Raw genomic sequence first — 24,305 nt, 5'->3', positions numbered from 1 at the left:
CTTCTGTTTTTAATCAATTTATTGGTGTATAAAGTGCTTCATAAATAAAGCTGGTATGGGATGGTACTGTGGTCTTCACCTCCCAGGCCTTTTCCAGTTCCTCTCTGAGGCCCTGGTATTTCTCAATTTTCTCGTGCTCCTTTTTCCTGATGTTGTAGTCACTTGGTATTGCTACATCCACCACAACGGCTTTCCTCTGTTGTTTATCCACCACCACAATGTCCGGTTGGTTCGTCATTACCATTTTGTGTGTCTTCATCTGGAAGTCCCACAGGATCTTAGCTCAGTTATTCTCCTCCACCTTTGGGGGTGTTCCCCACTTTGATCTTCCAGTCCATATTCTGCAGATGTTTCTGTACACTATGCCCGCCACTTGGTTATGTCATTCCATGTACGCTTTTCCTGCCAGCATCTTGCGCCCTGCTGTTATGTGCTGGACTGTCTCAGAGGCCTCCTTGCACAACCTACACCTTGGGTCTTGTCTGGTGTGGTAGATCTGAGCCTCTATTGCTCTGGTGTTTAGGGCCTGTTCCCGTGCAGCCAGGATGAGTGCCTCTGTGGTATCCTTGAGTCCAGCTTTTTCCAGCCATTGGTAGGATTTCCTGATATCAGCCACTTCAGTTATTTGTCGGTGGTTCATCCCATGTAGGGGCTTGTCCTCCCATGATGGTACCTCCAGGACATCATCCTCTGTTCCCCATTGTCTGAGACATTTATTGAGCTCTTTGCCTGTTGAGATCTTGTCCTTGGTGTATTTATGGATCTTGGATGTTTCATCCTGTACAGTGGCTCTCATACTCACTAGTCCTCTGCGTCTTTCCTTGTGGCTAGTCTCAGGGTGCTGGATTTGGGGTGGGACCCCCCATGCATGGTTAGTAGCTTCTGAGTCTTAACATACGTGGTGTTCATCTCCTCCTTTGGCCAGCTAATTATTTATTTATGTATTTATTTTTATTTCTAACAGACAGAAAAGACATTCAAGAAAGAAAAAAATAAAATAAAATAGAATCAAAGAGACTACAGAAATAAGAGGTAAAACAAATTATTATGCTCAAGTGACGTGCAAATTTTATATTTTCTGTTTGAAAAGGAGCAGGTAGAAGATGTAATATCTTATAATGTCCTGCCCCTTTCATACTTATCAATTTATAATCAATTAACTGTCAAAACATCAAAACGAGACAACTTGTTTCCATTTTACATGACATTTAAAGATGTCTCATTATTTAAAAAGTATTTATATCATCAATAGTATTTACAGACTTTAAAACAGTCATCTTATAGAACATATTTTGCAATAAGCTCCTTTTTAATCAGTTTTTTAAGCTGGTTTATATTTCTACTTTTTTGAACTCATCATTCAATCCATTCTATACATCTACTCCACACACTGATAAACAAAAACTCTGCATGGTTGTTCTAATACATTGTTTTTTAAAATGTCCATCACCTCTTAAATTATAACTTCCCTCTCTGTCACAAAACATTTTCTGTATATTGGGTGGAAGTTGCTGATTTCTGACCTTAAACATGAATTGTACAGTTTTTATATTTCAGTATTCTGGGACCTCGTTGCTCTGCTTGGGTTCCCCAAGGTTCAGTTTTGGGCCCACTCCTCTTTTTACTGTACATACACCCAATAGGTTTTATTTTAAATTGCCACAGTAAAGGATTCCAAAAAGGTTTGGTTCCCTCAATTTAGAAAACTCAAGAAATCACCTGCCTTATTTACCTTCCTTGTGGCTCGGGTTTAGTCAGAATGCTGGATTTGGGGTGGAGCCCTCCATGCATGGTTAGTAGTTTCAGAGTCTTAACATCTGTGGTGTTTATCTCCTTCTTTGGCCAACTAGTTATTCCTGCAGGGTCTCTGATTACTGGTAAGGCGTAGCTGTTTACTGCACTGATCTTGTTCTTGCCATTGAGCTGGCTTCTCAGGACTTGCCTTATTCGTTGGAGGCATTTGGCTGTGACTCCTTTCCTTGTGACCTCATCGAGGTTGCCATTTGCTTGTGGTATTCCCAGGTACTTGTAACTGTCCTCAATGTCTGCTATTGTTCCTTCTGGGAGTTAGATCCCGTCTGTGTGAACGACCTTCCCTCCATCCGACCACACTTCTCTAGTCCGAATGACATCCCTATGTCAGTGCTGTAGATCCTGGTGGTGTGTATTAGTGAGTCGATGTCTCGCTTTCTCTTGGCGTACAGCTTAATGTCATCCATGTAGAGGAGGGTTAGGGTAACATTAATGGTGGCCCCATTCTTGAGTCAGTATCCGTAGCCAGTCTTGTTGGTGATTTGGCTGAGGGGGTTCAGATGCAGAACAGCAGTGGACACTTTTGTGCAAGTGGTTTGCAGTTTGCATTATATATAAATAAAATTAAATTAAAAAATTAAAAACAAAACTGCAACTGCAAACCAATTGTGCAAGTAGTTTGGAGTACATATTTAAAAAAATAAAATAAAATGAATAAATAAATAAATAAATAAAAAACTGCCCTGCGACAGACTGGCGACCTGTCCAGGGTGAACACCGCCTCTCGCCCGGAACGTTAGCTGTAGATAGGCACCAGCACCCCTCGCAACCCCACAAAGGGTGTAAGAAAATGGATGGATGGATGGATAAAAAACTGCAACTGCAAACCACTTGCACAAGTGTCAATCAAATGGGGCAGAAATCAAAAACTCTGGAAACTCTCTGTCCCCACTGCTGTTCTGCATAGGTCTGAATCCCCTCAGCCAAATCATCAACACGAGCCATCCCGTCCTTCCAAACAGACTCCAGGATGGTGGCTCATGGGATCCTCCCGGTCAGAGCCGTTATGCACTCCTGCAACATCTGCCCTCGACCTGGATTCGGTGAGGCACCTTTTGTGGGAGTGCAGCGCTACTGTGGACCTGTGGGCAAAGGCCGGCTCCTTGCAATTCCCATACTTGCCAGAAAGGGAGGTCCTCGACACGCAGCTAGTGCTGCACGGGGTGAGCCACCGGAAAACAGCAAAAAAAGGACTTCATGGAAATGTGGCTCACCCTAGCCACCATATGGACCTCCAGAAACTTGCTGGTAAGCAGGCGCAGGCAAACACCTGCTTACCAGGCGAAAAAGGTAAGCAAAGGATTGATTGATCCTTTCTTAAAAGGATCAATCAATCAATTAATTTTATTTATTAGGGACTCTTTCATACTAAAAGCAGCTCTAAGTATCATGAAGTTGAGGTGAGGTGGTGAGAGAAAACGCAGACGAAGCCCCGGGTGTAGATAGATGAATGATTATGAATATTTAATGATGAGAAGCTCACAACAGTCCAGGAACTGGCAGCACGGCAGAAACGGAGGCTAAGCTCATACCGGTAGCAACAGAGCAGGTGAAACTAGAGCTAACGTCGACTCAGGACAAACAGTTCAACTGATGACGACTAATTGTACAGACTCTCAGGACTTAACAGTCCAACGGTAAATATGTTGCTATGGCATCCTCCTGCGCTCCACAAGCCGACCCGAGATTATGTTAAAAACTTAACAACCAGTCCGTTACAATATTAGGTTTGCAGGCTTTATATTTATTTTGCAATTATTAATAAGCACTCCCCCGAACACAGCGGTGGTTGATTAGTTAATTTTAAACTCCTGCTCTGCTCGTTGTTTTGATAATGGAACCGAAACGCACAGAATTGCGCAACACCTTGTTGAAACAATAATCACTGAGATTATTATTGTTGTTGGGTCATTAATTTGAGCACGTTATGTTTTGTTGTTCTTTAATAAAATTACGAACGTTTTGATACGGAGCCAGAGGAGGACTTGCTGGTCTCAGCGTCCTGGCGGTGTTCAGTTTGTCTCCTAATGTCGAGATCGATTCAAAACCTTCTGCAATCGACATATTGCACCGCTGCTCTAGCAAAGCACGAACAGTTCAGAAACAATATGAAATGAGGGAAAAAAGCTATTTATTAACTGATTAAGTCGTGTTTTAGATTGTTCTTGAAAAACTAATCAGTCACGTCTGATTAGTGGGTGCTCTCATGGCTGCACGATTTTTTTTTTTTTACAGCAGAGAGCCGCTCCTCTCTTACAGGTACTGCGTACCCCCGCTAAATCTTTTAGGGGTACGCAGTACTCGACCGTATCCCCTTACTTTCACCCCTAGATATAGGCATATGCTGCCACCCCTGAAAAAATCCCTGCCCCCCTCTTGCCACCCCATAGATATTTTTCTAGATCCGCCCCTGACCCAAAGTACCGGTAATGTTATATCAAATCTATTTTTCTTGTCATTAGTTGGAAGCTATGCTTTTCTTAAATAATGTTCCACAAATGACACCCTGTCAAAATGTATCCGTCCTCTTTGCAAAAATGTTTTTCTTTTTTTTAAACCCAAAGACATAAATAAAACGATAGATCCGGAAAAATGGCAACATTTTCTATAGTAGATATTTATGAAAATGATTTTCTTTAAAAGGTCACGTAATATTTGCGGCTCTAGACAACTTTTATTTAGCTGGACTGAAGGCTAAAATAGCTGAATTTCTAAGGTTGCATATCACCGGAGTATGGTGGGTCTTGCGATAACATCGCAGTTGCAGTGCTTCCGAAGTTTCGTTCTGTGAATTCACGAAAGCGCAGGAAAGCAAACCCCTAAATAGGAGCTTAACATCGTGAGCCCCTGAGCGTCAGCCCAGGAAAGCCCGTGCATTACAACGGCCTTGAAACCACGGGGGCAGCCGTTAACTTTGCTTCTCGTCGCTAGGTAACCGTTTGATTGGCACCTAATCCAGATGCCAATTTGATTCATGTTGATGAAAGAGTGCGTTATTCTTTATAGAAAGCAATATTTTAAAAGTTAACTTACTAATTAGCGATAGTTTTTTTTTAACACGTCGTGTTTGAGATGTTCCGTTTTTGAGCCATGGGAAGCAAAACCATTCCTCTGGAATTAGATGCTCTTATCGGTTTCAACGGTAGGTTTTCCTACCAACATTAATGCTCATTTGTTGAATACTCCCCCTGAAGTTTTACATTCAGAAAATACATTAATTCACCTATAATTTTACAATAGATTTTTCCCATAGGTTTACTAAAAACATTGCTGTGATATAGTTCTTTATAAAGTTATTATTTTTTTTATTTCTACAATTGTTCCCTTTTTGTTTCCTTTGACAAAAAGTCAGTTTTTCTTCTTAGAAAAACTGACTTTTTTTTTCAGTTTTTGCACCACTTTGCTTGCTGATGCAAGCAAAGTGTTGGATTTGACAAAGAATGTGTTTAGGGAAACGAAAAAGAACTAAAAACTATAAATAAGACATGATACCTTTGGCATTATCAGTTAAAATTTCTTCTGGATATAATATGTTATAATGGACTTTCTATTTGCTTCCTGAACCTTAATTACCATTCAACCATGCAATATTTTGGATTTTGATGTAGTGTCTGAACTCACGTTCTTTATAGAATAAAAAATAATTTCACTACAATTATGGACTTTGTCAACTTTAAATGTTAAAAAGAGCACAGACACTTCTGCTGTTCACAAAGTATGCTTTTAAAGAATATACATATATTGTTGCATATTCCAATCTTTATTTGAGACATTTAAGAGGTATCAATTTTCAAGTAAAGCTGATTTAAATTAGCTTTGAGAGTGTTTATGCTTTGCAGTATTTATCCTCATGAAATGTATTGCTTATCAGGACAAGTGCCTTTTGGCCTAAAGCTCCATCCAGACAGGAAGCACCTTATCTATCCTCTGGGAAGTTTTATTGTCCTGAAAAGAATTGAGGATGGCAAGCTAGAGTTTCTGGATGGACACTCAAACAATGTCTCCTGCATTTCTGTGTCCAAAAGTGGATCTTACATCGCCTCTGGGCAGGTCAACTTTATGGGCTTTCAGGTAGCCACACTCACAAGTCTTTGTACTGTATAGCATTTTCTATGCCCTTCAACTACAGTTTGACTTGTCTCTAGGCTCCAGTGATTATCTGGAATTATGCAGAGAGAACAATCCACGTCGAGCTGAGGATCCACAACACCAAGGTTGAATCAGTCGCATTCTCTCCCAGTGAAAAATACCTGGTGACTCTTGGGGGCAAAGATGACTGCCGGTAAATAGCAAAGTCTTACAAGATTTAAAGCCCTGTAAAATCTGAGTACCATGCAGGAACAAGAGCAGCAGGATGGACATTTGACGACCAAGATATATGCAAGGTATTTGTTGTGTATTTCTCAGGATTTTTGTATGGAACGTTGAGACGAAGCAGCTCATCTGTAAGAACAAAGCTTCAGCTCAAGGCCACTGCCTCGTGGTGGAATATTCCAAAACTGACGACACCATGTTCGCTTCGGGTGGCAGGTGGGTAGACGGTATCTCCTCTCATTCTAGGATGTGTTGGATCTGCATTAGGTGTGTTTTCATGGTCTGATGACGCTGAATAAAAATACCATGGTCTCACCATTCTGAAGCATATAATGAATAGAATTTCTGTAAAGTACAACACTTGCAGCATTAAGGATATTTTACTATTTTATTACAAAAACAATTTTCTTATTTATTGGTTCTGTATGATCCTGCAATGATGCACTTTAATAAGCTGACTCTTTTTACTTCGATTTCCAAGTTAAAAGTCAAAAAATGAGTTAAGTTCTTAGAAATCGGAATCAAGAGTTAGAAAGTTGGATGATTTCTCACCAAATCTAACCTAAAATCCAATATGGCCTCCTTGCATTTGCACTACATGCTGATCTTGTAAACTGGTTGCTAAAATGTTTGAAAATATAAAATACAGAAAACACAATGTTACTAGTTTGTTTTGCTAGTAGCATTTAGCCTAGTAGCATTTAACAGTCCCACTGATTGTTAAACGTGAAACTGGAAGATGGTCAGTCTGGGCTGGATACCATTCAAGTCCACATTTGAGCTGCGGAGGTAAATGAAAAAACTGTATAAGCAGCTATACCTCCATATTTTCCTCGTTTCATTATAATCATTATGTCACAGTCAGATAATATTTAGAAAGATTTTTTCTGAGCATTATTAAAGGCAACCAGTACAACCACTGGTAATTGTACCTCAATTATGAAAAATAATCATATTAGTGGTTCTTTTCAAATTTGGAATTTTTTAGAATTGCAGTTGTACTGTTTTTTTTTAATAGACATACACAGTCGATATTAGCTAATTTGTTTGGCTGGTTGCTCTGCTTGCCAATGATGATGAGATCCATATGGTTTTCAATCAGCAAAATGTGTCTCACTGGTACTGCTATTTTTATGCCAGCCTAACATTGCGAGTCTGGGAGTTTGTCAACGAAAGGATCTTGCCCACCGAGTGCTGGACAAACATGCTGAAGAGATATGTGTCATGTATTGAGGTATGAAGCCATGTTTACGTTGTCTGCGAAATGCTTTCGTTGCACAGAAATTAAAATATTAATGAAATCGTAAGAGGTAATTAGGCAAAACGTGCAGTGGTTGCGCTGTTTTGAAATCATTACATTTTTTACACAGATTTCAAAGGATAATCGATATATGTACTGTGCCACTTCAAGTGGAGACATAATGACAATCGATGTAAAGGGGAAAGTTCTTAGCATCTGTGCTCCCGGTAAAGCAAAGTTCAACAATGTAAGTCATCACATCCAGTGCTTTTTTTGGTTCTGTTAGTTCTGTTTTTAGTTCTGTTGTCCTGATGAAGTGCTCATTAGGAAATACAGACAAACCCTCATGTCAAGGATTTTATTGTTTCTGCAAATGAATGATGAGTTATGGGAATGACGCAATTTATTTACGTTATTCTGCAACTGGCTATCTTTTCAAGAGTTTTCATCATACAATGTTTTAGGTTTTTAAAACTAATTTAATTCTGCATTAATCACATCAGATCTTAGTTCTTAGTTCCCATCAGGTGGATGGCCATGTATTAAGTTAGGTCTGACACTGTTCTACAGTTTCACTATTTTGGAAGGATAAACTGAATGCTGCATATAAACTTCTCCTCAACATCTGTTGTGTTACGTGGTCTTCGTTATCTTGAAAGCCGTTTTCCAACTTGACAGATGATATAAATCATAAATCATGTTTTGTGTTAAGGGAATCAATGTTCTTAAGTTGCTGGAATCTGGAGACATACTTATTGGCTCTGGATCTGGTATCTTAGCTCTGCGCTCCAAGACTACTTTCAAACCTGTCAGGTGAGTCTCATCTTTCACCATTTGGATCTTTCTCAGATGACAGTAAAACCTGCTAATTCCGTCTCCCCCCCATTAGGGAAATCCAACTGGAAAACGCGGTGACTTCCATCGCCATCAGCGAAGGGGAAGAGCAGTTCTATGTCGGCACAGAGGAGGCTCAGATGTACCGGCTCCGTTTTAAGGATTTTACAGCTGAGCTGCTATCCACAGGCCACAAGAGCTCTGTCAATGACATTGCCCTTCCTCAGTAAGTTTCACTCAGGCGGTTCAGGCAGGGAATGTCAAAGACATCACTGAGGACAAAAACATTTTTTGTCTGGAATTATTTATGAGCTTAGGTTTAGCCTATCATGTCTAATACCTCTTTTGTGTCTGAGTGAGCTCTCACCAAAAACAAAAAAATATCAACTCTCTGTTCAAGCGTTTAAAGTTATTGAAGTTGTCAGGATTTCTGCTTCCCAGCTGTTTTTTCATGTCTGCCACAATTTTCAGAGAGTGTTTTAGAAGAAAGCAGCAGCGCATCAGTTTCAGCGTCCTTCATTTCTTGTGTTGGCCTGTCTCACATTTACATTTAGACAGAAACAGATTTGGTTCTCAATTTCAGTCGCAAGTTATCTTGCGTCCAAGGAAAAGGTCCTAATGATGCATTTCTCCTGCAGGGGAATTCATAAACCTCCACAAGCTGGAGGTTTTACAACATAGTCATTCCAACGCAATTATGTTTTGCCCAAAAAATAATCCTAAATGTCTATTACAGCTGGCCTGCTTCTGGGCAGCACATGTTCCACTAATAATACAAATCAATGATGTATTAGCGTGTCTTTCAGGAACCACAAGCCCCTGTCCCCTCTTCTATGTACATTCAATAGTGACCTCATGCTACTGCCAGTCAAATAGGTAGAAGAAATTTCAGGTATCTTGCTTGAAACAAAAGCTACGTTCAAGCCAAAGGCTAGAGTACATCAAAGTATATAAAAATGCACTCTGATTAATGTTTTCTTTATTCACATTTCTTTTTTACTCACATGTGAATGTTTGAATTCTCATATGGAGAACTTAATCTTATTATTGTGAGCCTGTGAAAATAGGATGCCAATTAAATTACTAATAGATAAAGCTGCATAAGATTTTTAAAAATTCTGTTTTTCATTGGACATTGGGTTTATCATGTATTAACGTGTAATATCTGAACTTCTTCTGTTTGACCAACAGTATTTTAGAGTTTGATTTCCCTGTTTTACATTAATCCAAGCATTTCTTCAACATTACCTCAGTTCCTTAGTTTGCTCACTAGAGGGTGACATACTTATGCAACATCTATTATGAAGCCAAGTGAACGTCAGGTCAATACTTTGCTACTTTGCTGTTTTTTATTGTGTACTAGTGCCAACTCTAAGCTATTTGCAACTTGCTGTGGGGAAGAAGTCAGAGTGTGGAAGGTAGGCAAGCCCAAAGACCAGCTGCGCATCACTCTGCCCAACGTGAGCTGCAACGCCATCGACTTCATGCATGATGACTGCAGTATCATCAGTGGTGAGATTCAGACAGTGCATCTACAGAGTCTTTCAAATGTATTAATTCTTCAGGATGTATTTTAAATTTTATCACATTACAACCACGAGCTTCAACATATTTTGTTGGGATCCTATGTGTTTGAAAAGCACAAAGTGTAAAGTGGGAGGATGGTTTGAATTTTTTCCCTCCTCATCACAAATTGTGCCCTACGTGGTCTTTAACTGCAGCACTGAACATGAAATGTCCAATAAATTACGATGAGGATTGGGGTTGTAATAAGACTGGGTTATAAATCGTTTTTATTGCTAGATCAATTTTTTTGTTTATGAGGATTTACATTTTAGAAAACTTTGTTGGGTGTCAACCCTGAATTTGCATCAACTCCCAGAAAGGAAGATTGAAATAAAAACAATTCTGAGAAAGTATATTTTCTGTTGTTTGTTACTTATTTTGTAAAAAAGCAAATGAGAAATGAAAATGTAATTAAAATCAGACCAGCCCTGGGTTGTATTGTGAGAATACTCTAAATGTTCTAGAGTATTGTTGCCATGTTGCTTTAGGTATCCACCCTAAAGCAACATAAAGCTGTGGTTCATCTGTCTCAGTCTTGGCTATGCAGAAGTTACCCACTAGTACAAAGTATTTCTTACCTTCACAACACCTGAAATGCTAATTTTTCTCCTGTTCTAGCATGGAGTGATGGCAATATCCGCAGGTTTGGAATGAAAGGGCAGCTGATGGTAGTAATTAACAACGCTCACAGACAGGGGGTGACAGCCATCGCTGCCACCAATGACGGCAAAAGAATTGTCAGTGGAGGAGGAGAAGGGAAGGTCAGTATATTCTGATATTCACTCTCCAGATAAAATGTTCAGTTCAAAAGATAAACACAGGAAAAGATATAACATTTTCAGACAGTGACGCCTTCTGTGGTTGCACACATTTAAGTTTTTTTTTTTTATATAAATGCTACAAATATTAAGAAAATGAGATGCTTTAATAGGTTGTATTGGTTTAACAAAGTAAGACTAAGGAACGGAGATGAATGAGTTTGCATCTCATTTGCAGGTGCATGTGTGGGAACTGCTGCCTCATGCCTTCAAAATACTGAGGATCATGATGGGGCACAGAAAGCCTGTGTCTTGTCTCAAGATGAAGTGCGATGACAAAGAATGCGTCACAGTCAGCAATGATGGCTTCTGCATCATCTGGGACTTAGTGTAAGTAGCCCATCTGGAGACTACATCGCACACCTCAGCACTGGAAAGAGCATGCACACACACACAGGTATTTCATACTTACTCTTACACCACAACTAATTTGATTCTGTTGAGATTATGTGAAGTGGAAAAGATGTGTCAAAGCATATTACTACATAATTTCATCATGGGGTTCAATTAAACCACCCTTACATGACTTGGTGGTGCCGGAGAGAAGAAAGTTTTCCTAAACAATCAGGAAAACTATCAGATTTAAGTATTTTTATCCACCTAGACATTCTGTCCGGCGTCCTTCTGTCTGCAGATGGATGCATGCATGTCAGCTTTTACAAGATTCCATATTTGAACTATATGATCTCTATAGAAATACTTGCAATGCTTTTACAGAAAACTTTTTTATTTCTGCTTCAAATATGACACTTGGGATAAGAACTCATTATAAATTGTAAAAAAGAAAAAGAAAGACGTAATTACTTCTGGCTGTGATTTTTTTTTTTCTTTTTGTCATCAGTGAACTGTCCTCATCCATCCCAGAAAAGAAACTCTTGGAATAAAGAAACCACCATTTTTGAGACAGTAGTCCAACACCACTTCCAGACTCACCCTATTTATTTTTGTCCACCTTCAGTGCCTTTATCTTTAAACAATTCCATTATAAGAGATTTGACTTTAAGGGTTCGCATCGTTTGAAATGTGTATGACAGGCTGGATGTTGTTTTAGCTCAAAAGCAAATCAGTAAAACTCCTCCTGTATGCCTTAAACTGTTCAACTGTTCTTCTGTTTACCTTTGTTCAGAGACTTTCATCCCCGTCAAAAGATCAAAACCGACACTCTTTTCCGGACCGTGTGCTACCATCCAGACGGCTACCAGATCATTACTTGTGGGACTGACGGAAAGGTGTGTTCAGAACGCTTTAACGAGATATTTGAAACAGTTTTTTAATGTTTTGCAAATGTGTTAAAGGAATCAGTACAAAAATGAGCTTCTAATTATTATTATTTAAAAAAACCCGATCTTGATAGTTCAGCATCTCTGTGCTGTTTTTTCGTTCAGAATCTCCATCAAATGAGTCTACGCTCCTCTCTGCTGCACTAGCTCTCTTTGCTTAGAACAGCAGGGAGAAGCACAGTAATAACCTTGCACAATCACGCACAACAGTATGTCAACACGTCAGTTTCAATAGCTTGCTGTTTGTTCCTCTGCTCCACATAATTAAGCCATTGTGCTGGCTACTAGCGACTGGGACAAAGAAACAGGCATGTTTTATTTAGCGAGCAACTTTGATTAACTGGGTGCCGCTGATTTGCATAAGGTCAAACACGCTATAGGAGAGCAACACACTTTGCTTCCAGTCGTGCACCTCACCCTCATCTCTTGAACCCGGCCTCACGCTACACACATATTGCTGTCTTTCCTGCATGCAGAGAGGTGAGGACAAGTTGTGCTGATTAAAGCGTCGCTGTGTGTTGGATGTAAGTGGGGAACGAGTGAGATGGAGGCATTCAGAGAAAGCGAGGGAGAGGGAGCTGGGGACGGGGGGGGAGGGAGTGGATGACTGTTTTCGCCTTCCTGCGGATGTGCATGTGCCACCCAAGTGCCAGCCAGATCCACCATCTGCTCATTCCAAGACACAGGCGCTCTGTGTGAGACAACAAACAACAACTCTCTCTCTCTCCTCTTCTGCGTTTCTGTCGTTCCTCCCACCTCCCACCCTCCCTCTGAGGAAGATCATGGGAAGAGAGCAAACAGGCCTGACAGAAAAGCCCAAAAGGTGGCCAAAATGTTTAATATTAGAATTTATCGTCACAGGCATGAGATGGAATTTGTGATACTAATGATCATGATAGAGGTTCAGAGATGATTCAGTGAAGGGAGACCATGTGATGAATATAGACCTGATAATGTTCCTGCCACTATCCCTTGTTTAGGGTTTGGGAGCTTTCGAAAATGTAATAAAAGCTTCAAATTCTCACGTTTTGTTTCTTTGACGCAACGGTTTACAGGCATAAGTACTAACGGCAAATCTCAGTTTCTCACAGGAATAGTTCAGAATATTTAAAGTGAGATTCTGCTAAAGTGGAAAGTGATTATGTCCTACCTGCCCTGATCCATCAATAATTAAAAATAGGAATACCACGAGGCTCTGTTTTAGGACTATAGCTTTTAATTGTTTTAATTCTAAAAATAAATCTTCAGTTGGGGTTTTATGTAAAATGTATGCTGCAGATACAAACATATATGAACAGAAAAAAAACTCAACAATTTGACAAAACATTTTCATCACAGAAAAATCTAAGCAAAGTATTAATCTTCATTTAGCATCTTGCTGCCTTTGAGCTCGAAGTAGAACTTAAATGTTTAAATGCATTTTAATTAGAAAACACTAACAAATGTCAAATTTAACACTGTACTTTGCTTTAATAAGGTAGCAGTGAGGAATGTGCAACATTCACATTCTTCCTGGATCTAAATGTTCCACAGTTTATTCATTAATGAAGGTCTGAGAAAGGAATGTGTGCCTTTACTTTCAGTCTCCCTGTTTTGTGTGAGACCTTTTTTTATTTTTAGACTTTCTTTCAGGCAGACCAAACCTTTTCAATGAGAGAGATCTAGACATCAACAATCAGTGAAGCACACATGTTATGTTTTTGAAGCATTGGTGTTTAAAGCTGTGTGCAATTAGTTCATGTCCTTCAAAAATAACAAAAGACCTCGGATGAAAAGATGTTGCCTGTTTTGTTTCTCTAAAATCCTCATAATTGTCTTTGAATCAATAGCTTCATGCAAGTGTCCTATCCTCTATTTAACACTAACATATTCAGTACTTTGTTCTATGTTGGAGCTCATTTTTGTTTCCTTCTATGTGGAAACCAATTTTATGATATATGTGGATATAATTATGTTTCCTGACAAGTGTTTGCCAAATTACTCCATTGGTAATGTGCCTCTATTGATAACATTATCTAGACAAGGTGTCGCTTGCATAGTCCAAGGTTCCCGATAATTCCAGCTTTGGCTTTAATGCAGAACCATTCACATTTTTATACTGTGTAGATGTTTACAGATTTAAACATTTTACAAGAAAATTTGAGATCTTTAAGGTTTTACCAAGAACAAGAAGTATAATATAATATAATATAATATGGTTGTGATCTATGAGGTTAGGAATTTGAAGTTGTTTGCTTAATTAGTCTTCCAGTACTAGCACATGTACCTAACCCAGAGTGCTTTATTTATTTGTGTAAACTCGCTATAGGGTCTGTTTCTGCATGTTTTCAGAAAAATCTAATTGCTTTCTTTACTTATGCAATGTCATTGAGAACTGCAGAGGTTGTAGTAGTGGTCACTCTTGGGTGGTTATAGCTTTAGGATGTTGTAGCAAACACTGAATGAAAACACAGAGGTTGAGGGGTCACCCCCTCTGTTCAACATCACAATGTTTAAATGCCCAATAATACCACCTGGTTGACTACAACACCATGAACTGGGAGCCACAGTTCATTGATGTTTCACTCCATTAATCACAGAATAGCTCATGGTGATGACGTTAGAGCAGGGGTGTCTCTCTGCTGCCCCCTGTTGGTATAGCGTCCATTTTCCCCAGTCCTGGTTTCATTCTTCTGGGGCAAAGGGAGAAAACCTTTCTGTTTTTATTCACATGTTGGTTTTTTATAGTTCTTTTGAGTTTAGGAACACTGACTCTGGTGCTCTTCAAGATGTACAGGCTAGAAGTTCCTACCTTTGATGATTCTTTTGTGAGGTCACACACTGATGTTGGATAAGAAAACCTAGCTTTCAGTCTTCACTCTAATTTATCCCAACAGTGCTCTATTAGGTTGAGTTCAGGACTTTTGTTTCCAAACATTCCCACTTTATTATAGCTGTAGAAAATGTATTAGCAAGAAAATTTCACAACTCTACCTGTTGGATGTGGAATCTTGTCATGGTACTATATTGAAAATCACTGAGTTTCAGGGGGTCATTCAAATGTTTGTGCAAGTAGTCTGCTGGCCCAGGTACACCTGAGCTTTATGATTTAGTTGAGTGATGCAATACATAGTGTATTTTCCTGTGTTATTTAGAAATTATTTATCACTGGTTCCTTTTTTACGCCATGGCAACTGCATCAGTAAGAAAGTATATACAGTGGGGCAAAAAAGTATTTGGTCAGCCACCAATTGTGCAAGTTCTCCCACTTAAAAAGATGATAGAGGCCTGTAATTTTCATCATAGATGTACCTCAACTATGAGAGACAAAAGGAGAAAAGAAAATCCAGAAAATCACATTGTCTGATTTTTAAAGAATTTATTTGCAAAATATGGTGGAAAATAAGTATTTGGTCAATAACAAAAGTTAATCTCAATACTTAGCTATGTATATACCCTTTGTTGGCAATGACAGATCAAACGTTTTCTGTAAGTCTTCACAAGGTTCTCACACACTGTTGCTGGTATTTTGGCCCATTCCTCCATGCAGATCTTCTCTAGAGCTGTGATGTTCTGGGGCTGTCGCTGGACAACACGGACTTTCAACTCCCTCCACAGATTTTCTATGGGGTTGACATCTGGAGACTGGCTAGGCCACTCCAGGACCTTGAAATGCTTCTTACGAAGCCACTCCTTCGTTACCCGGGTGGTGTGTTTGGAATCATCGTCCTGCTGAAAGACCCAGCCACGTTTCACCTTCAATGCCCTTGTTGATGGAAGGAGGTTTTCACTCAAAATGTGACGGTACATGGCCCCATTCATTCTTTCCTTTACACAGATTAGTCGTCCTGGTCCCTTAGCAGAAAAACAGCCCTAAAGCATGATGTTTCCACCCCCATGCTTCACAGTAGGCATGGTGTTCTTTGGATGCAACTCGGCATTCATTCTCCTCCAAACACGACAGAGTTTTGACCAAAAAGTTCTACTTTGGTTTCATCTGACCATATGATATTCTCCCAGTCATCTTCTGGATCATCCAAATGCTCTCTAGCAAACTTGAGACGGGCCTTGACATGTACTGGCTTACGCAGGGGGATACGTCTGGCACTGCAGGTTGGAGTCCCTGGCGGCGTAGTGTGTTACTGATGGTAGCCTTTGCTACTTTGGTCCCAGCTCTCTACAGGTCATTCACTAGGTTCCCCCGTGTGGTTCTCAATTTTTGCTCACCGTTCTTGTGATCATTTTGACCCCACGGGGTGTGATCTTGTGTGGAGCCCCAGATCGAGGGAGATTATCAGTGGTCTTGTATGTGTTCCATTTTCTAATAATTGATCCCACAGTTGATTTCTTTACACCAAGCTGTTTACCTATTGCAGATTCAGTATTCCCAGCTAGGTGCAGGTTTATAATTTTGTTTTGGGTGTCCTTTGACAGCTCTCTAGTTTTGGCCATGGTGGAGTTTAGAGTGTGACTGTTTGAGGTTGTGGACAGGTGTGTTTTATACTGATAGCGAGTTCAAATAGGTGCCATTAATACAGGTAGCAAGTGGAGGACAGAGGAGCCTCTTACAGAAGAAGTTACACGGCTGTGAGAGCCTAAAATCTTGCTTGTTTGTAGCTGACCAAATACTTATTTTCCACCATATATTGCCAATAAATTCTTTAAAAATCAGAAAATGTGATTTTCTGGATTTTTTTTTCTCTTTTTGTCTCATAGTTGAGGTATATATCTATGATGAAAATTACAGGCCTCTCTCATCTTTTTAAGTGGGAGAACTTGCACAATTGGTGGCTGACTAAATACTTTTTTGCCCCACTGTAAATGTATGTGAATTTTCGAAGTCTCATTTTACTGTTCCTGACAAAGGCTCCCTGTTGGTGGCTGTGTTGCTCTAAATTATGTTTGCAATATTATTTCAATGACTTAATAAGTTGAAAAATGCTGCACACCCCTCATATCAATGTTCCTTGGATTTTTATGAAACGATTATTGCTTTGAGAGTAATGTTGAGCGCTAAAACAATAAACTATTTTTGTTCTATCACCATGCCTTTTGTTGCTGTTCTGTTTCAATAACATTTTATGTCTCTGTCTCGGGATTGCATTTCTCTTCCACAGTTGCATTCTAGACATGGTCTTGGACAGACAAATGAAATCCTATCTGAGAAGCTAGATTCTCTTTCAATTGAACTCTGTGTCAAGAAATCTTTATCTTTTCCACTAATCAAACTGTACACACTGATATGCAGTACCTGACAAAAGTATTCAAACCCCTTTAACTTATTTCACATTTTGTTACATTATGGCCATAAACTTAAATGTATGTGGTTTGCCAAATCTGTATTTGTGTTTAGCCCATCTTTGTTCCAATAAATCTAAGTAAAACAACAATGAGACCCAATAAAATCCTTGGGCTTAAAGGCTTGCTGAAGAAAATGAATGAAAACCTGCATCAAATAGATCAAGAAACTGCAGCAGATATATTAAAGAGAAACTTCTGTAGATGTCTGAAGCAGGGTTAGGATGTAAAGTGATGCCCTAAGCTTGCAACATGTCATGAAGCTTGGTTTGATAAAAATATATTTTTTACCTGCTCAACAATAAACTAGACATGCAAAAATAATTTTGTTTTACAGGTCTAAAATATGAAAAGGGTTTTGTAGTTTTGACCTATAAGGAAACGCATATCAGATTCCAAATTGTTTTGGGTGTCTCGACTAATTTTAATTTTTCCTGCCTATTCTCGGCAACAAGCTGCCACAAATGTTTAGTGTATTTAGCCAAATAAGTTAAGTGAATTCAGATTTGGGTGCACCCAGGTCAGCTTTTGAGTAAATGTTACTAGATATCTGTGATCTTATTTAAAATGAAGGCAAAAAAATTCAACCGATAACTAGAACTTTTGCTTTTCTTATGTCAGCTTTTCATTCTCAGAGCGAGTTCAGGAGGTGACTCTGTCATTGCACCCACTGTAACCTCGATTTGTCCGTGTGCTAATCTGGTTCTCAGGTCATTTACTGGGACGTGTTGGGCGGCACTAAGATCAGAGAACGTGAGGACACAGAGACAGGGGTCTACAACAGCATACACATCACACAGGAAGGCAGCCACTTTGTGACAGGTCTGTTGCTCTTACATTGTATCAGCAGCATTTCTAATCTGAGCCAAGCTTAGTGTGCTTGTTCTTTTGGGGTTTATTGCTCATCACATGTGGTTCTGGTCAGAAGTTTGCATACAGTGGTATGAAAGAGTATTTTTTTTTCTGTTATAGATTTCTTCTTTAATGCAAATTGTTGAAATTATCCACATTTGAAGAGCTGTTGCCTTGCAGCAAGAAGGTTCTGGGTTCGATTCCTGGCCCGGGTCTTTCTGCATGGAGTTTGCATGTTCTCCCTGTGCATGCGTGGGTTTTCTCCGGGTACTCTGGTTTCCTCCCACAGTCCAAAAACATGACTGTCAGGTTAATTGGCCTCTCCAAATTGCCCCTAGGTGTGAGTGTGTGTGTGCATGGTTGTTTGTCCTGTGTGTCTCTGTGTTGCCCTGCGACAGACTGGCGACCTGTCCAGGGTGTACCCCGCCTCTCGCCCGGAACGTTAGCTGGAGATGGGCACCAGCACCCCTCCCGACCCCAATAAGGGACAAGGTTGTAAAGAAAATGGATGGATGGATGGATCCACATTTGAGGATTGTGCAACATTCATGCAACAGCATCTCAATCAAATTTAAACACCTACTTTCAGCAGGCCACTCTAAAACCTCCATGTAGTTTTTTTCCAGAGATGGAGTCGTCGATGTTCATTGCCCTGGTGCATAATCCAAAGGGTTTTGGGCTCAATGTCATGAACTGAAGAATTTTTTTTCAGGATTTTCTTGGACAGATCAGGATTTATGATTCGATCAGCGATGGCAAGTTATCCAGATGATGACGGCTGGGACTGTCTCAGCCCATGTTGGTGTTAAACTGGTGTTCAGCATCCTAAGCTTTGGTGGTTCCCTGGTTAATCCCAGCATTCCTTTCATCACAGAGCAATGACTGGGATCAGATAATAAGAACCTGGACAACAATAAACATCAAAATTACTTTTAGATTAGATATAGCAGGCTAACTTTAGGCTTCTGTGATGTCATCCCCAAAGCCCATTCTTTGAAAAAACGCCACAGTAAATTCAAACTTATTCACCAAAAAGCTTGCTTTAAAAATTTGTATTGTTAAAAGCCCTTAGTCAACTTGACAATCATGCCCAAGTTAAATAAACTTCTGAACCGATGAAAGAACTGTAGATAGCTATGATCATCATTCATCTGCTCCTTCTTCGTTCCATCAGATTGAGGTAATTTTTTATGCCTACAAAATCACAGGGGTTTTAAGAGAAAAAAAGAGTTGTCCTGAGCAACTTATTCCTGATATTTTTTTAATTTGGCTTGATTTTTCCTCTTGTATCTCATTGAGCGTGTTTCATCTCTTCAGAGCCCATGTTTTCTCCTCCCCTGCTGACACTGTTAGACAATTTTACAGCTTTCTTTCATGTTATTAATACATTTTTCTCCTTCTTGGTTTGGCAGGCGGAGAAGACAAGCGGATGAAGGTGTGGGACTATATGCAAGGAAAAATAACCCACATAAGTATCCCTGCTGGAGCCAATATTACCTGCACCAGGATCTGCGCCTTGAACCGCATCCTGGTCAGCGCCAGCGAAGACGGAGGCATTTGGGTGTGGAAGTTCCCCCACCTTGCCTCTTCCTCTTAAACAAAGAAATTCAAGCCAAAAAAACGCACTGCCAGTTGTTGCAGACTGGTTGATATAACCAGTTATTAGGTTTAGGGAGTAATTATTCTTTTTCCCATATGAGCAGGTTGGTTTGAATTATTTACCTAGAAGTAAAATAATCAGTTGAAAGATGCTTTTTGTATTTAGTCTGATCCTTACTGGTGATCTTAAGCATTTTAGGCATACATACATACAGTACATAGACTTAGCGTCTGACGCAGCCACCACTGTGAAAGAAGGTAAATCTGGACTCATCAGATCACATGACCTTCTTACGTCACTCTAGAGTTCATTCTTTATGCTCTCATGCAAATTGAAACTATTTTCTCCAATTAGCCTGTTTCATTTTGACGTCTGGAAAACGTAGTCGGAGGACGTTCGGCGGACGTCCTCCGAACATTCAATGCTAGCTGGTTCTTTTGGCTACACAGCCGTTGAGTCCCAATCTCTTGAGTTCCCTTCACATTGTGTCTGTGGAGACGGTCTTTCTTTAACTCTTTGACATCTCCCAAGAGTTGAATTAATCACTGTCATTCAGGGGTTTTTTCCAAACACATTTCTTACTCAAAGACGATGGTTCCCCACTTCTTCTTTGACTTTTTAATAATGTGTTAGACCAGTGGTTCTTAACCTGGGTTCGATCGAACCCCAGGGGTTCGATAAGTCGGTCTCAGGGGTTCGAAGGGGCCTCTACCGTGGAGGTAAAGACACACTTGTGTAAAGTCGTGATGACGCCTATTAGCCCTGATTGAAGGAGCTCCACTCAGCATGGATTTGAACTTGTGTCTTCAATTCAGCAAAGCTCACAGTTTTTACCAAATTCTGTAGCTTTCGGTGTACTTCTAAATCTGCTCCTTAGTCGCATCTTTTCGGGGTTGCTACTGCCTCTAGTGGCGTGGGGGTGGTAAAACAACTAATATGATTACATTACTAAATCAGAATACCACAGTCTTTATTATTTATTATAAATTTTTCATTCTCTTAAGAATGTAGAGCTAATTAAATGATCTAAACAAGATCTTAAAGTGGTTCCAGTTTCTCTCGATGGCCAACCTGTTGAAACTGTGGCAAATTTTAAATACCTTGGGTCGTTCCTGGACAGTCAGCTCAACTTTGCTGAAAACACTGACTATAGTTTGAAGAACTGTTCTCAGAGACTCTACCTTTTAGGAAGACTTGGTGATCTTGGGGTGACCCAACTAGACTCTATTTGGGTCACCCCTATGTCTTGAATTGGGGGGGATCATATTTTATTTATCACTACAGAAGGGTTCAGTGAATGTGCATATGAAACTGATGGGTTCGGTACCTCAAAAAAGGTTAAGAACCACTGTGTTAGACAGTTAACTCGGTGTTATAATTTGTGCAGTCTCCTCAGATGTTTTCGTGTTTCATAACAATAATTTGACCCTTCTTAAACAGATTAACATCTTCCTCACAACCACAGAAGGCATCTTTCCACATGGTTGTTTAAGATTGCATCAGCTGAGGATACATAACTTATCTGCTGGAGGACTCAGTTACACTAAGGAGGCTTTTCCTTTTTAGGCCAGGCAGTGTATTTCTACTAATTCAGAAGTAGTTTTGATGTTGTTCCTCTGACACCGAAAGGATACATTCAACCCAGAAAGGCGGTTTCTCCGCTACTTTTTGGAAAATCAAGGCAGGTTATGATGTAATTAATCCTACAGGGGGCAGCTTAAAGCTACAGAGCTTTGACACATATTCTAATCAACTTCCTTATTGCCAGTGTTTTACAAACATTTAAAGTTGAAGGGAAACTCAGCAGTTCATTGGAGCAGCTCATTCGTGTTATAGTTCTGGCCAAAGCGTGTGATCAAGTTCTTTGTCCTAAAGGTGGGCATAAGAATGAAACCTTCAAATAGCTCCCCATGGGTCCCTGAGCAGAGTAGGAGAGAGGGATAACAGCGGGGCAAGGCGAGTCAAAGACCGCCAGACGCTCAATTCATCACGGAGAGCCATCGATGAGGAAGTGCAGCTCACTGGAGCTGCGCTGTGCGGGAAGACGAGCCGCTCTGCTCGGTGCGGAGATCGTGACCCATCGAAATGTGATGAGATGTCTGAGGGATCGTGTCAGTGATCATGTGCCTTATTGGCACCGAGCCGGTGGCTGCTGAGCCGTAAGGTGTGTGGAGTGGAGGGGGAAGTAAAGCTGAGGAGGAGGGGTGGACAGCCTGGCAGACAGGTGCACTCCTCTTCTCAATCTTCTTTCATTTTCTCTCGGTCCCGTTCAGCCACTGCATGAGCCATGGACAGCCGCAAGGAGAGCAACACAAGAAAACAGCCGATGAAATCCAAAACGTCGAAGGAGCAGAAACATAAAAGTGGAAAGTTCGTCAGGAGGAAATCGCTGCGTTCTTTTGGGAATTTCATGGGAAGGATCCTGAAAACTTTGGGCACTTTAGCGCACTTGGGCGACGCAGAGCCGCCGGACGCGGAGGAGGACGACGGCGGCTTCGTGCGGAGCGCCTCGGGCGGCTTCAGGGACGATTTCTCGCAGACCTCCAGGGAGGGAGCCGCGAAGAGGAGCTCCGCGGTGTCCTCCTACCACGGCTCGGTGAAGGAGAGGCTGTCGTGGTGCTACGGCGACAAGACTCCCGGCGTGTTGGGACTGAAGAACCACGGCAACACCTGCTTCATGAATGCCGTGGTCCAGTGCCTCAGCAACACGGACCTGCTGGCCGAATACCTCGGGCTGGGGCAGTACAAGTCGGATATTAGCAGCGGGAGGACGAACGGTGAGGTGAGGGCGGATGAGGCGCGGAGCTCCGAGGGTGAAGTAACCGAGCAACTGGCGTCGCTGGTTCGAGCGCTGTGGACGCTGGACTACACCCCGCAGATGTCTGGAGAGTTCAAGGTGAGGACAGGAGCTGCTAATAAGTGTTTTGTCTGTGGAAGAGCCCTGAAATTAGTTTAGAGTTTTGTTTTCCTCCAACAAGTTTACAATTAGATGGAGGTGGAGCTAGCTAAAATGAGACACAGCTTGGTAAACAACGCCACAAACTGTTACAACGAAAAGATAAGAGGTTATTCTGGGGTGTATTTTTACCCCCCACTTACAAATGTATACTTAGCACAGAACAACAACATGTTAACGACACAGGGTTTCCACTACCTATGTTCTCTTAAGTCTGAAGATTTGACTAAAAAAACAAACTTCTCATTGTCGTTTATTCTTAGTTCGGTTAATGACAACACAACAGGAACAGCAATGTAATTTGTTGCGTATTAAATTCTTATTTATTTTTGTAAAATATGCAAATGTCAAATATCATTACAATACCCACTACTAAATAGACAAATTTTTGCAGCACATGAGAAGATTGTCTTACATGTTTCAAAAATGTCCTGTCTGAGACACTCCCACGTTCCTCTGGTTAGGTTGGAGATTTTCCTAAAACAGTTGTAGCCCACTTTTTCCTTGACATTGTTTACCGTTTCATCTCAGTCATTTGTAATTGAAGTCTATATTTGAAGTTCAATGGACACTAAGCGGACAAAAGGAGACACGTGGGTATAACATGGTTGTATTTTCTAAAATGGGGAGAAAGGAGGAGTGGGAATATGCCAAGTGGGCCACTGTCATTTTTTCATCCTTTAAATACCTTTGGATATCCAGTCCACATGGAGTTTTAACGCAACCTGTTTCATAGCACGTTAGATTTCCCTGGTCATGTTCACAAAAGGCTACTTAGTGTTTTATTGTTGCCAAAATGTTCTGAAATCTATGCAGACTCCATGTTTGGTTTTAAAGCATTTTCCTGCTTCCAGAAAGAATACAAATAAACTTTCCTGAAAGAGTCATTTCTTTAAAAGTGTAAAAATAAATAAAGGAGCTAAATGCCTGATGCAATGTAGCTGGCCTGCAGAAGCTTGTTTTTGTTGAGCCGATTTTGTCATAAATAAATATTTTACAACATACTAATCAAAACAAGTAAAAGTACTGATCATGTTGACCAACTATCCAAAGTAAGTTTATTTTTATTGGAGATAAAAATAATTTTATTCTAAGTCCTAACTTCCTAGCTGTTCCTAAGTATACTTTTTTCTTAACCTCAAGAACAAAGCAATAAAAAAAATGTGGTAACACTTTATTTGATGGGGTGTGCATAAGACTGACATGACATTGTCGTAAACGTGACATAACATCTGTCATGAACATGAAGGATTCTTTATGAATGTCTATGACTGTTGTCACGAAGTGTCATTCGGTAACTAATGACACTTTTAATGACACTTTTAATTAAAAGTGTCATCATTTACTGAATGACACTTCAAAGAGTTGTCCTGTCTGGACTGAACTCAGTAGCTCCACTAAAATGAAATGTACGTATTGAATAGAGACATTAGGATCCATAGAGAGAAGAGTCTGTGAAATCCTAGCTTGGATTCTTCACACAGCTTCTTCACATGCGAATCTAGTTCCATTCAGAAAGAGAGAGAGAGAGAGAAAAAAACAGGTGAAACCTGTTGATACAGCCCGGTTTGTAGCTCAGTGCCTTACCAGCCTGACAGGTATGTATGTAGCTATTTGTCTAGGAGATTTTGATTATTGACGAAGTTTGTAAGTTGCACAGTTATCAGAGTAATGTAAGGCGTGAGGATTACTGATTGTGGTTTAGACAACTCAGTGCCTCTCTGCTTTAGAACCTGGCTTTAAATCTTTTATACCT

General features: G+C 40.3%; 2 protein-coding genes across 4 annotated transcripts in view; both read left to right on the top strand.

Annotated features, from left to right (window-relative positions):
- The first annotated feature begins 2,777 nt into the window (after positions 1-2,777).
- Positions 2,778-19,744, top strand: cfap52 (cilia and flagella associated protein 52). 3 transcript variants are annotated; one of them, XM_081609879.1, is made up of 14 exons: positions 2,778-3,102; positions 5,684-5,883; positions 5,958-6,094; positions 6,220-6,342; positions 7,267-7,360; positions 7,497-7,613; positions 8,079-8,179; positions 8,256-8,426; positions 9,564-9,712; positions 10,385-10,527; positions 10,763-10,914; positions 11,711-11,813; positions 17,852-17,963; positions 19,406-19,744. In XM_081609879.1, exons 1-14 carry the CDS (start codon positions 2,793-2,795, stop codon positions 19,588-19,590), a joined length of 2,097 nt encoding a protein of 698 aa, XP_081466005.1. In that variant the 5' UTR covers positions 2,778-2,792; the 3' UTR covers positions 19,591-19,744. The 3 variants fall into 3 exon arrangements, with proteins under 3 accessions (XP_081466005.1, XP_008412858.2, XP_008412850.2); XM_008414636.3 differs by lacking the exon at positions 2,778-3,102 and adding an exon at positions 4,750-4,954 and having other exon boundaries at positions 5,838-5,883; XM_008414628.3 differs by lacking the exon at positions 2,778-3,102 and adding an exon at positions 4,750-4,954.
- A 1,652-nt stretch (positions 19,745-21,396) lies between these two features.
- usp43a (ubiquitin specific peptidase 43a) overlaps positions 21,397-24,305 on the top strand; it is a 122,952-nt gene continuing 120,043 nt past the window's right edge. The window contains exon 1 of the mRNA XM_008414659.3: positions 21,397-22,489. Within this exon, the coding sequence (XP_008412881.2) occupies positions 21,881-22,489 (609 nt within the window). The 5' untranslated portion in view covers positions 21,397-21,880. The remainder of the gene's footprint in view (positions 22,490-24,305) is intronic.

This window comes from Poecilia reticulata, chromosome 1 (genome assembly GCF_904066995.2).
Source record: "Poecilia reticulata chromosome 1, P_reticulata-male-v2, whole genome shotgun sequence".
NCBI classification, from domain to species: Eukaryota; Metazoa; Chordata; class Actinopteri; order Cyprinodontiformes; family Poeciliidae; genus Poecilia; species Poecilia reticulata.
This window is presented reverse-complemented; position numbering and strand designations above follow the sequence as displayed.